Source organism: Babylonia areolata, chromosome 23, assembly GCF_041734735.1.
Source record: "Babylonia areolata isolate BAREFJ2019XMU chromosome 23, ASM4173473v1, whole genome shotgun sequence".
NCBI lineage: Eukaryota > Metazoa > Mollusca > Gastropoda > Neogastropoda > Buccinidae > Babylonia > Babylonia areolata.
Window position 1 is genome coordinate 33,846,811 of NC_134898.1, and position 13,454 is coordinate 33,860,264.

The 13,454-nt window shown below is 42.6% G+C and overlaps 1 protein-coding gene across 1 annotated transcript; it reads right to left on the reverse strand.

Moving 5' to 3' along the window:
* Positions 1–4,802: 4,802 nt before the first annotated feature.
* LOC143297597 (parkin coregulated gene protein homolog) lies at positions 4,803–13,376 on the reverse strand. The gene is made up of 5 exons (XM_076610009.1): positions 13,121–13,376; positions 10,991–11,125; positions 9,724–9,895; positions 8,148–8,297; positions 4,803–5,617 (listed from the first exon to the last, which is right to left on the reverse strand). The coding sequence occupies exons 1-5, from the start codon at positions 13,244–13,246 to the stop codon at positions 5,457–5,459; spliced, it is 744 nt and encodes a 247-aa protein (XP_076466124.1). The 5' UTR covers positions 13,247–13,376; the 3' UTR covers positions 4,803–5,456.
* Between the last annotated feature and the right edge of the window lie 78 nt (positions 13,377–13,454).

Below are 13,454 nucleotides of genomic sequence, written 5' to 3' on the forward strand. Positions count from 1 at the left end.
ACCTCATGACAGTAACAGGCGATCTGCTTATGACTTGGATGCGCTGACTGAAGAGGCGACCCAACCACATTCACTTTAATGTCATACAGAGTATGGCCGAATAAGAACCTCACAGAAAGCACCCAACTGAAGGTCTGCCAGGCAAACGTGTTCAGTACCAACCTTCTGTCCGGCAATGAGACATCCACTCCTGACAAGAGAACATTAACAACAGCAGCAGCTGTAATAGCAGTAGCAGTAGTACTAGTGGTAGTACTGCTACTTATACAGCGCCTATCCTCGGTCAGAGACCAAATTCTAAGCGCTTTACAAACACGGAGTCATGTTGTACAACAGAAATGAATCACAGGCTGTCTACCTGCTTAGAGCCGACAGCTGCCACTACGCGCTCGTCATTCGTTTTCTGTCATCTAGTCAGGATGCAATCAGGCACACATTCACAAGTACAGAAAACTGTATTTCGCTTCATAATTCCGCCATGGACAACCCTTTTTGTTGCAGTGGGTTCTTTAACGTGCGCTGAGTGCATGCTGCACACTGCACGCCGGAACCTCGGTTTATCGTCTCAGCCGAATGACTAGCGTCCTGACCCCCACACGAGGTCTGGTGGAGGGGGAGAAATGCTGGCGATTGTGGGATTCAGTCCTGTGCGGTCAGATTCTCTCTCTCTCTCTCTCTCTCTACTTTTTGTTTGTCCGAAATATACGGAATTGAGACACGAATTAATACCGCTCAAATACTTCAGAAGCCCGTCATTGTCCAGACTTTCTTCTCAGTTTCATAGATAGTGAGAATACTGAAACAATCTGGCCTGGATGTGTATCTATCAAGCACTTATTAATCTAAGGGGGAAATGCCTGAATTAGTTTTAAATCAACACATGTTGCATGCTACATTTTGCTGTGAATATTATTGCTATGGCCCAAAAGACACAATTAAAGCTTTTTTCTTTTTTTCTTTTTCTTTTTGCGGTCTCTCTTTCTGTGTGTGTGCGTGTGTGTCTGCCTGTCTGTCTGTGTCTCTGTGCGTGTTTGTGTTTGTGACTGCGTGTGTGTATGCGACTGGGCATCAGGTTCTGGGGGTAGGTGGGAGGGGGAGAGGGGGGTGCGGTGATGGGGGATGGGGGGGAGACTGGGCATCACGTCGTGGGGGTGGTGGTGGTGCGGGGAGGGGGGACGGGGAAGGAGACTGGGCATCGCGACTTGGGGGTAGGGTGGTGGTGGTGCGGGGATGGGGGAGTAGACTGGGCATCACGTCCTGGGGGGAGGGGGGACGGGGGAGGAGACTGGGCATCACGTCCTGGGGGTTTGGGGGGGGGGGGGGTGGGGAGGGGGGACGGGGAGGAGACTGGGCATCACGTCCTGGGGGTAGAGAGGGAGTGGTGGTGCTGGGAGGGGGGGGGGGGGCGAGGCCGGCTGTAAAATTGGCAGCTGCATGTTGTCAGGCTTTTTATAAAGGGGTCAGTCACGCAGCGAAGAAGATAAGCACATGACTAAATTACCCAGCTTCCAGCTTCCCTGTGCAGAACAGAAAGAAAGAAAGAAATGTAGAACAACCTGGCCACCATGTCAGTGTTGGCTTGTGCTTCGCGTCCGTCTGCTTGTGCGGATGAGGGGGGGGGGGGGGGGGGGGGGGGAAGCTGGGGGAGAGCGTGCGAAGAGGGTGCTTGGATGCGTTCGTGCGTGTGTGTAAGTGTGTGTGTGTGCTATCATGTTGTGTGTGTGTGTGTGTGTGTGTGTGTGCGTGTTTACCCGTATTTGTAAAGTACATTGGGTGCATTAGGCCTTGTATAAAGATTACAGTAGGCGCTAGATGAATTCGCGGCATTTTAGTTGTCTTATAGTAGTTCATTTTATTTCATTTGTTTTTGTTTGTTTGTTTTGTTTTTAATTAAACTTATTTTGTCACAACAAATATCTTTGTGTAAAATTCAGGACTGCTGAGTCTCCCCAGGGAGACAGCACAGCACAGAACACAGCCACCTTTTTTTCCCTCTTTTTTTTTTTTTTTTTTCAACTTCTTTTTTTGTCTGTTGTCGTGGGTACTTTTGCGTGTGTTATCATGTTATTTGATAAGAAGAGGCTCCCCCACAACTGCTGCAAGGTGCAGTGAGTGCACAGCTATCCACCCCCTCCTCCCCCTACGGCACCCACCCCCCGTGTCAGTGGGCCAGGAGTGAAAAGAGAAGACAAGATAAGAAGTTTGTAGGAGGAAAAGTTTATCTTTTAAATGGTTGGTTTTTGTTTGTGTGTGCGTGGTTTGGTTTTTTTAATTTTATTTATTTATTTATTTATTTTTAAGATACGTGAAGAGAAAGAAAGAAAAGCCCTGGAGATATTAATACAGAGAATTATCTATCTTGTCTGACCTAAAGGGCCTGTGTGCTGCTTACCTTCTCATGCATATGACATACTAAACTATTGTGTGTTTAAAAAGAATCATTATCAATATTGTTTGTTGTTGTTTTATATATACACACTGTGCCAGTCCCATATAAGGACCCTGATTTTTAAGCACCCCCTCACCCCCACTCCAGCCCCCACCCCCCCATCCCCCCATTACAACCCACTCCAGCCCCCCCGCCCCCATTGCAACCCACTCCAACCCCCCGCCCACCCATAACAACCCACTCCAGCCCCCAGCCCCCCCCTCCCCCCGCCCCCTGCCATTACAACCCACTCCTGCCCTCCACCACCCCACCCCTGCCCTCCCATTACAACCCACACCACTGGATCGTGAATGGTAGTCTGGGTGCCAGTGTTTCCGATGAAAGGATAAATCGAGATCCCGAGTGCAGCAGAAAAAAGATCTTACCAATGGCAACATAAGGGTTGTGGCAACATGCGTCATTTCCACATAATGATTAATGAAAAGGCATCTACATACATTTGCGCAGCTGCACTCACACACAGCTCTCTCTCTCCCTCTCTCTACCTCACGCACACACACACACACACATACAAAAACGCACACACATAAACACACACACACGCACACAAACACACCACGTGAACCCTCTCTTTATATCACACCATATACCTACCATTCTCTCCGGAGATAAATGAAGTACTCAACTGGATTCCAGACACTGTCTATATACTGTGACAAAATATATGTCGAGACAAAGAGCAATATAATTCCCTGTGTTGAAGCAAGATGGGTTCCAAGTTTCAGAGTGGACACAGATTTCCGAAGCCAGCTGCACAGAAGCCGAGATCTGCCAGCAAGAACTGATTTTGTTTTTATTGTGTGATATTCGCACACACGCACAATCACTGACAAACATACACACAATCACATACACAGTCACACAGACACACACGCACTCGCACACACACACACCGCCACACACACACAGGCACACACACACACACATATTAGGGGATAACGTAGTGTTTGAACTGAATCTCACTGGCATGTTGCTTTCCCTGGATCTTTTTTTTAATTTTTTTTATACAAATCGTTCTTAATCTTATATCGAAATTTGATTATGTGAGTACACGCACATGTGCACATGTGTGAGTGAGTGAGTGTGTGTGTGTGTATGTGTGCGTGTGTGTGCATGTTTGTGCACACGTGTTTCTGAGAGAGAAAATGAGTGTGCCCGGCAATGTGTGTGTGTGTGTGTGTGTGTTCTCTGTTGTGAGTGTACATGTATGCGTGAGTGAATGTGTGTGTGTATGTGTATGTCAGGATATACACAGTATACTAGCCGACAGGATGTTCCCGATGAATACTTTTGAAATGCATTATAAGAAATCCAGTCGTGTGCACAATAGACTGACAGCATAATTTTTACAGCAATAAATGGCAACTGAAATCAGCCACACTTTTATGTATCATGTACTAGACAACAGTATCTGGTTGTACAAAATCAGGAGATAAGGAAAATAGTTTTTGAAGATGCATATGTGGTTCTGTAATTGTTCTCTGAAAAAGTATTTTCAATGATGCCTGGTAAACATTTATGAAACACGAGTATTACATTTTCATAAATTGTGAAATTAGTGACCTAGATATATATCTAAATGCAGGCCTTCTCTTTTCTTTCTTTTATGTAATGAGCACAGTCACACACACACACACACACACACACACACACACACATTGTATACCTATTTGTAGAAGGCTAGAACTTTAAAAGAACAAACAAGGGTTGAATCATGAGAGGTGCTTCATGTATCAGTGTGGATACAGCCTGTCTAAATCTGTCACTTTCATCGCTGACTAGCTGAGCATGCAGACAACGTTTCAGTACTGAGTTTGCCACGAAATCTGGCCACCAGAGCAAATCGATAGGAGTAGTTTGCATCAGTTGGACATGGTACAATGTATGACACCGAAAGCCTGATATAAATCTGTCACTCTTTTTGTCTGTCACTCCCTTGCTCTCTCCATGCATGCAGTCAACCCCCCCCCCTCCACCTGCCCCCCCCCCCCATTCCCCCCCTCCAACACTTCCACCCTGTAGACTCATTGTGTGCGGACAACTCTGCATGCACTGTGCATGTCGTCTATACAGTAGAACAGAATAAAGTATTCCAAAAATCCAGCTGGCCTACGTTCTCTCTGGATGTAAAGAATGAACCTTACAACCACAACATAAACATGATTACATCTTGTAGATGTCTGTGACGGTCTACTGATATACAAATCTAAATGATCAAAGCTGTGAAATGCATTTATTTTAATATTGTTGACCAATGCTCACAAAACAAGCAAGCAACCTGTTTTCCAACAGCATTGTATGACATATTGTTAAGACACTTGAAAGAATGCCAACGGACAAAGCATACACTCACACAAATGTTACTGTTTTATTCAGCAGCATCCTCCCAATTATGTAGCATGCATGTATAAGAGGGGAAGCAACAGTGTGCCACAATGGCTGAAAAGACCTAGCTTTAATTATTACAAATCTGTGGAAAATCTCTGCCTTTAAAAAACAAAAAGTCTCTGTACACATCTGCAAAACTGCTCAGATTACAAATCAGTATGCTCCCTAACGCTTAGCAACAACAATGCCAAATATACTGTGACCCCCATAACAGTGCCCTGTGTGTCTATAAACTCCACCATTCCAATCCATAAATAAATGAGTAAATAAATGACAAGTAGATAAATAGATAGATAAACTACAACAGTGAAAAAAAAAAGGTCGTTTAAAAAGAAGAAGAAAAAAAAAAAGAAAGTATCAACAACAGACCCAGCAGTCAAAAGCTCCATTTCCTTTGAACTTCTCTTTGGAACTGATTGTCATTAAATCATTTTGGCTGTGAGGGTGTGGCGTCTATGTCTCCAGGCAAGTCAAAAAGTCTCCAACAAAACAAAAACAACAAGTCATTTTTCTCTCTTCATAGCCCCACCCCCTTCAGACACGTGTGGGACTATAGTGACTGGGGGGACTGTGAGTAAGAGGGAGGAACTATGGGGAAGGTGGGGGCGCAAACATCAACTCAATTCAGCATGCAGGACTCGTACGTCGGGATCATGTATTTGATGTTGATGAAAGCGTCATCGCCGCCATGGCGTTCAAACACTTCCAGTGTCTCCTGAATCAAGTCGCCCACGTTCTCTCGTTTCTGTTGGCTGTAGTCGATGCCGTCCCCACTGTTCACTGTGCAGAGCGGGAAAGAGAGAAATACAGGTTGACAGCTAGTTTACAATGTATGATATCACACTGCTGAGACAGGTTGAAAGCTAGTTTACAATGTATGATATCACACTGCTGAGACAGGTTGAAAGCTAGTTTACAATGTATGATATCACACTGCTGAGACAGGTTGAAAGCTAGTTTACAATGTATGATATCACACTGCTGAGACAGGTTGAAAGCTAGTTTACAATGTATGATATCACACTGCTGAGACAGGTTGAAAGCTAGTTTACAATGTATGATATCACTCTGCTGAGACAGGTTGAAAGCTAGTTTACAATGTATGATATCACACTGCTGAGACAGGTTGAAAGCTAGTTTACAATGTATGATATCACACTGCTGAGACAGGTTGAAAGCTAGTTTACAATGTATGATATCACACTGCTGAGACAGGTTGACAGGTAGTTTAGAGACAGGTTGACAGCTTCACTGTATGTACACCAGTGGGCTGCAACTCCCACGTTCACTGTTTGTACACCAGTGCTACAACTCCCACGTTCACTGTATGTACACCAGTGGGCTGCAACTCACACATTCACTGTTTGTACACCAGTGCTACAACTCCCACGTTCACTGTATGTACACCAGTGGGCTACAACTCACACATTCACTGTATGTACACCAGTGGGCTACAACTCCCACGTTCACTGTATGTACACCAGTGGGCTGCAACTCCCACGTTCACTGTTTGTACACCAGTGCTACAACTCCCACGTTCACTGTATGTACACCAGTGGGCTACAACTCCCACGTTCACTGTATGTACACCAGTGGGCTACAACTCCCACGTTCACTGTATGTACACCAGTGGGCTACAACTCCCAGGTTCACTGTTTGTACACCAGTGGGCTGCAACTCACACATTCACTGTATGTACACCAGTGGGCTGCACGTTTCACTGTATGTACACCAGTGGGCTACAACTCCCACCTTCACTGCATGTACACCAGTGGGCTACAACTCCCACGTTCACTCTATGTACACCAGTGGGCTACAACTCCCACCTTCACTCTATGTACACCAGTGGGCTACAACTCCCACCTTCACTCTATGTACACCAGTGGGCTGCAACTCCCACCTTCACTCTATGTACACCAGTGGGCTGCAACTCCCACCTTCACTCTATGTACACCAGTGGGCTGCAACTCCCACCTTCACTGTATGTACACCAGTGGGCTGCAACTCCCACATTCACTGTATGTACACCAGTGGGATACAACTCCCACGTGCACTGTATGTACACCAGTGGGCTGCAACTACCACGTTCACTCTATGTACACCAGTGGGCTACAACTCCCACCTTCACTGTATGTACACCAGTGGGCTACAACTCCCACCTTCACTCTATGTACACCAGTGGGCTACAACTCCCACCTTCACTCTATGTACACCAGTGGGCTGCAACTCCCACGTTCACTCATATGTACACAAGTGGGATTTTATGTGTATGACCATTTTTACCCCGCCATGTAGGCAGTCATACTCCATTTTTCTGGGGGGTGCATGCTGGTTATGTTCTTGTTCCATAACCCACTGAAACCTGACATAGATTACATGATCTTTAACATGCGTATTTGATCTGCTTGTGTATACACACGAAAGGGGTTCAGGCACTAGCAGGTCTGCACATATGTTGACCTGGGAGGTCTGAAAAATCTCCACCCTTTACTCACAAAGCGCCGTTACCGAGATTCGAACCCAGAGACCCTCAGATAGAAAGTACAATGCTTTAACCACCTGGCTATTGCACCCGTCGAACCTCAGTTCAAATCTAACTGGCCTCAAAGCACATCTCTGTGAATCTACTTTCATGGATGTTTGGGCATTTGGTGTGTGTGTGTGTGTGTGTGTGTGTGTGTGCTGTGTGTGTGCATGTGTGTGTGTGTGTGTGTGTGCAAGCATGCATGCGTGTGTGTGCATGGGCATGTATTAGTGTGTGTGTCATTGACAAATTCCATGTGTCTTGTTTAGATGTGTCATTCCGCTGCCCTTCATTGTTAATTTTTGTCACCCCTTTTTTCCAATTTAAAGTTGATTGTTAGTGCTCTGCACCCCTGTCCGAAGGGGAATGAGCATGTTATTTATACCCCTTTTTTTCATTATGACTATTGTTCTTACTATTATTAATTAATTATCACCATCATCATCACAATCATCAGCATTATTGTTATTCATATAAAATAAAGGAGCTTGCAACTTTTTTTTTTGTTTTTGAAGATGTTGGGGACAGTCAGTGTTAATGAAATACAATCATCATCATTTACAATATGAAAATGAAATAAAATAAACTGAAATAAAATCAGCATGTGGGTGGCTGGTGAGGATGGGCTTAAATCTGTAGAACTGATGAAATATAGTTATCATCTTTCACATTACAAAAAAAAAAAAAAAGAAAGAAAGAAATATTCTAAAAGAGGATGGGTCATCATCATTCACATCACAAAAACTGTATGAGAAAAAAAAAAAAAAAAAGGTGGGATGGGCTTACAATTTTTGTTCTTGAAGATGTTCATGACTGGCAGGATCTGTCGGTAGTAGGGCACAAGGGCCTCTCCCACCAGGTCTGCAGAGACCACCAGGTGCTGTAAGACCTTGAAGGTGGTGCACAGCACCTTGTTGTTCCTCATGCCCAGCGCATCTGATGCAAAGCACACGCACACAATCAGATCGAAACCAGTCAATCAAATAATTCTAATGTCCTCATCAAAAACAAGGAAAACTGTGGGTTGATAAGATATAATAGCATGTACAAATTTCCTTTATTTAAAGTATAGCACATTCTAAGTGTAAAAAAAACAACAACAAAAAACAAAAAAACAACCCAATAACATTATTTCAGAAAACTGCTCAAAAATATGTTCTTTCTCTTTCTCATAAAAATCTCTACAACTTCCACCACCACCTGCTCCCCCGCATGCTAGTCAAGTCTTGAGTGCATGCATATATATATGCGTATCTGTCAACAGAATTCTGCCAGAGGACAAGACTTACGTTGCCACGGGCTCTTTTTTGAGAGCAACAAATGAGTGCTGCACATGCGACCTCAGTTTATCATGTCATCCAAATGACTAACAACACTCAGTTTATCATGTCATCCAAATGACTGACAGCACTCAGTTTATCATGTCATCCAAGTGACTGACACTACTCAGTTTCATTTCCCAATCAAACATTGGAGAAGGGGCAAGACTGAGATTCAAACCCACACCCTCACGGACTCAGTGTTGGCAGATAACCATCTGAACCACTCTACCGCTTTCCTCCAACACCGCCACCACCATCATCAATCATTGTCAAGTGGCAGACGCTGTCTGGCAAACTTTTTTTTTTCTTCCTTTTTATCAAACTTTCTTATTCAAAATTTTCTGTATCAACATTACAGAACATACACACATCCAAATAATTATACACACAAGAAAAAGAAACTGAAGGAGGAACAGATACTGGGATATACCAAAATTGTTATCAAATAAATTAAAAAAACAAACAAAAAACACACATCTACATACACATACGCATTTTTTAAACACACATAATTACACTAAGATCATAGACACATAAACATACGTATACACATACATAAACATATGTATACACATACACACCGGAATTTGATAAGTTTGATGAATTGGGGGTTGTAATTCACATTGTCATTAGACTATACATCGTCTTGTACTGTGGTGTAAAATATAGAAGGCATCTAAATCTATTTAACTGTACATCATTTAGGTAACATATATTCATCACTTTAGTTTGTATCTGTAGACAGGGCTTTATATGGAAACCATCTAATGATAAAATTATTATGAGTGAAAAAATTTTCAGGCTACATATTCTTTGACTGTATATATATATATATATATACCTGTATTTCACTTTATTTCTATAACCTTGTACAACAGGCACAGTTTGTTTAACATGCATTGGTACACATACTGTTCAGTTTACAATAAGATGAAATATAAGGTGGAATCGACGAGTATATTCTAATCAAGTCCAAGTACGACTGATGGCTCAGTTATATGTAAACTTCGAATGTTTGGACATCTGACCGGCAAACTTACTCTTGATGGGAATGATGAGCTGGGGGATGACGGGAAGGATCTTGGATCCCCCATGCTCCAACATGTCGTGGACACCCTGCCGTGCGAAAAATTCGTACGGGTGATCCGTCTCACACAGGCCATCAAAGAACAGAGGGAGGTAGTGGTGGTAGTCCAGCTTCTCTATTTCAACCTGCGACGACAGAAAGATGTGTGTGATTTACAGTTCTTTGTTGTTCTTCTTATTGTTGTTGATGTCAGAAAGATGTGTGTGATTTACAGTTCTTTGTTGTTCTTCTTATTGTTGTTGTTGCTTTTTTTTTCTTCTTCTTCTTTTTTTTTTTAAATAGAAAATAATGGAAGATGGCAGAATTAAGAAGCTAGTGGATAAGCTGGTGTGTAAGGCGAATAAAGAATGGTACATGTTCTAGGAAATAAAGAACATAAATGTTATGTACAAGGGGAAAACACAACACACACACACACACACACACACACACACTTTTTCATGCAAGTTGTTTGATGTGTTGAAGAGAAAGTGTTATAAAAGCTGTGTAAAATATTTCTTTACATAAACTTCAACATTGTGTGTGTGTGTGTGTGTGAGAGAGAGAGAGAGAGAGAGAGAGAGAGAGAGAGAGAGAGAGAGAGTGTGTGTGTGTGTGTGTGTGTGTGTGTGTGTGTGTGTGTGTGTGTGACTGTGAAAGTTTCTTGTGGAAATGAGGACACAGAAAGACAGGGATTCCATATCAAAAGAACTGTAGAACTGGGAAGAGCAATAAACCTTGTGAATGTGGTCACAACAACCTCACCGTATTGTGGTTCACCCACAAAATATGTGTGTGTGCAAAGATGCAGGAGCCTTTATGCACATAAAAGAACCCACAACAACATGATAGTTGTTCTTTGCAAAACTCCATTGAAAAATCCACTTTGATAACAAAACAAATATGTGTGTGCAAAGATGCAAGGGGCTTTACGCACATAAAAGAACCAACAGCAACATAATAGTTGTTCTTTGTAAAACTCCTTCAAAAAATCTGCTTTGATAGCAAAACGAGTACACCTGCAGACAGAAAAGGAAAGAAACAAATGAGCTGTACTGTGCTGACACTCTCTTCCCACGGAGGGCAGTCTGAATTTCAAATGTAGAAATCATTAGTGACAACAACAACAAAAAGTACCAGTAATACAATTTGATCGCAGCCACAGATAAGATACTGAATGCTGCCTCTGACAAATGTTGATTTTCAGTTGAAAAAAAATAGTAGGATATCCATTAGTTTACCTTCCAGGCAATTTTATTGCCTTTGGTATCATGCTCCAGTGCAATGGGGAAGTCTCCTCGCTCGTAAAACTTTTTGAAACTGGTAGCCTTCGCATCTCTGGATTTGAAGGCGCCTGCAGGTGGAGGACCAGGAACCTGGACACATAGATCAAGTTTCCATGCCGATGTCAAGGAGGTTCTTTTAGTGATACCTATATTCCAACAACTGTACGGTTTCTATGCTGATATCCAGGAGGTTCAGTTGATACATGTATTCCAACAACTATAGGGTTTCTATGCTGATATCAAGGAGGTTCAATTAGCGATATCTGTATTTTGACTGATACAGTGTGTTGTCTTCCAACAAGTATGGTTTCCATGCTTTCATTTGGATAAAACAATAAACCGAGGTCCCATGTGCAACATGCACTAAGCAAACGTAAAAGAACCCTTGGAAAAATTCTGTTAGAAAACTCACTTTGATCATGAAACTTGTAGGCGGATAAAAAAAAGGTGGAACTGAACTGTGGCAATGCACTCTCCCTGGGGAAAGCAGCCCAATATATAATTTCATGCAAGAAATTTGTTTTGACAAAAAGTAATACAATACAATACAATACAATGCAATGCAATGCAATGCAATATAATGCAACACAACGCAATGCAAAACAATACAATATAATATACACATATGCGAAATGCCCTCCTTCTTCGTTTATGGGCTGCATCTCCCACGTACACTCATATACAGTGTACACGAGTGGGCTTTTATGTGTATGACCATCTTTACCCCACCATGTAGGCAGCTATACTCTGTTTTGTGGGGTGTTCATGCTGGGTATCTTCTTTTTTCCATAACCCACTGAATGCTGACTTGGATTACAGGATCTTTAATGCGTGTATTTGATCTTCTGCTTGCATGTACACATGAAGGGGGTTCAGGCACAAGCAGGCCTGCCCATCTGTTGACCTGGGATATCGAAAAAATCTCCACCCTTTACCCACCAGGTGTCTTTACTGAGATTCGAACCCAGAACCCTCAGACTGAAAGTCCAACGCTTTAACAACTCAGTAATGCACTCCTGAAACAGTCTAAGTATGGCTGACTATACAGATGACAGGATAACATTACCAGGTATACAGGTCAAGTCTACACGCAAGAAACAAACCTCAGTCATAGAAACGAGTGAGTATGGGACTGTTCATGGTAACAGTCAGTGACATCAAACACTAGTTACTCTCTCTCTCTCTCTCTGTGCCTGGGTGTGGGTGTGGGTGAGGATGAGGGTAAGAATGTGTACATATACACACATGTCAGAACACACACACACACACACACACACACACACACACACACACACTGGAAACATCACATCATGTGAAGAAAAAGAAGTCAAATAGAGTACAATATGAATCTGATTCAGAATTGATACACTGAGGGATAGGTAGTACATGTCCTATGAAGAGAGACTAACTAGTTTGAAACTCCCAACCCAGGTTAAGGGGTGATATGACTGAGACTGAAATTCTATATGGACATTATGATAAGAACACAACACAAAATCTTTTCACTTTAAAAGACAGTAATCATACCAGGGAACACCCACTAAAACTAATGAAGACATTCACCAAATCAAACATTTTCACACTTTTTTTTTTTTTTACTAACAGGGTTGTTAACTTCTGGAATAATCTGCCCAGTAACATTGTCACTGCAGGAACACTTAACAGTTTTAAGAATTTATTAGATAAACACTGGAAAGATTATGGATTCCAAGTTAATTTCTCCAAATGAAGCTAGCCATAACATTAGTAACTGCGCACTTATATAAAAAGAAAGAATGAAAGAAAAAACAAATTAAAAAAGTCATAATTGATCTGGCAAAAGGCTGATAAAGGCTAAAAGCCGTGACACTACGCACACCCCCACCCGTCGCGATAATGTCATGAACCTTGGCGACAGCGACGTATTCTACATATGACAGATACAGATATGATATGATATGATATGATCAATTTGATGATTATACAGCGTTGTTATCACTACATTTGAAAAACCATCAAAAGAATTAAGCCTTTTTTTTCTTAAACAGCACAGTTTCGCATGAATGGATGACTGCAGTGACGGTCTCTGCGCTGATGGAAACTCACCGTTTTCTGTCGCCTTTTGCAAACCTCATTTTCCATTGTGAAAGCGATACAGTTCGGGCCATCCGTTTTCGTCCGAGTTGCACTGCCTTTGAACTGCTCCTGCCCTTTGCTGTTAGTCTTCAACATTTTGTTGGAAGTGTGCTTTACAGCCCAAAATGGAAGATACGCAGACAGTTGTCTGAAATACTTCAAGACCTATCGCAGTCTCCTGCTCACAACACAACATGGAAGGCGAGCGTCCGTGTCTTGGCAACGGGGACTACAGGACGTGTTTGTTTGACCTCACTCCCAGACAATGACCCCTGAAATATTTCCCAGCTGTCTTCTTCCTGCG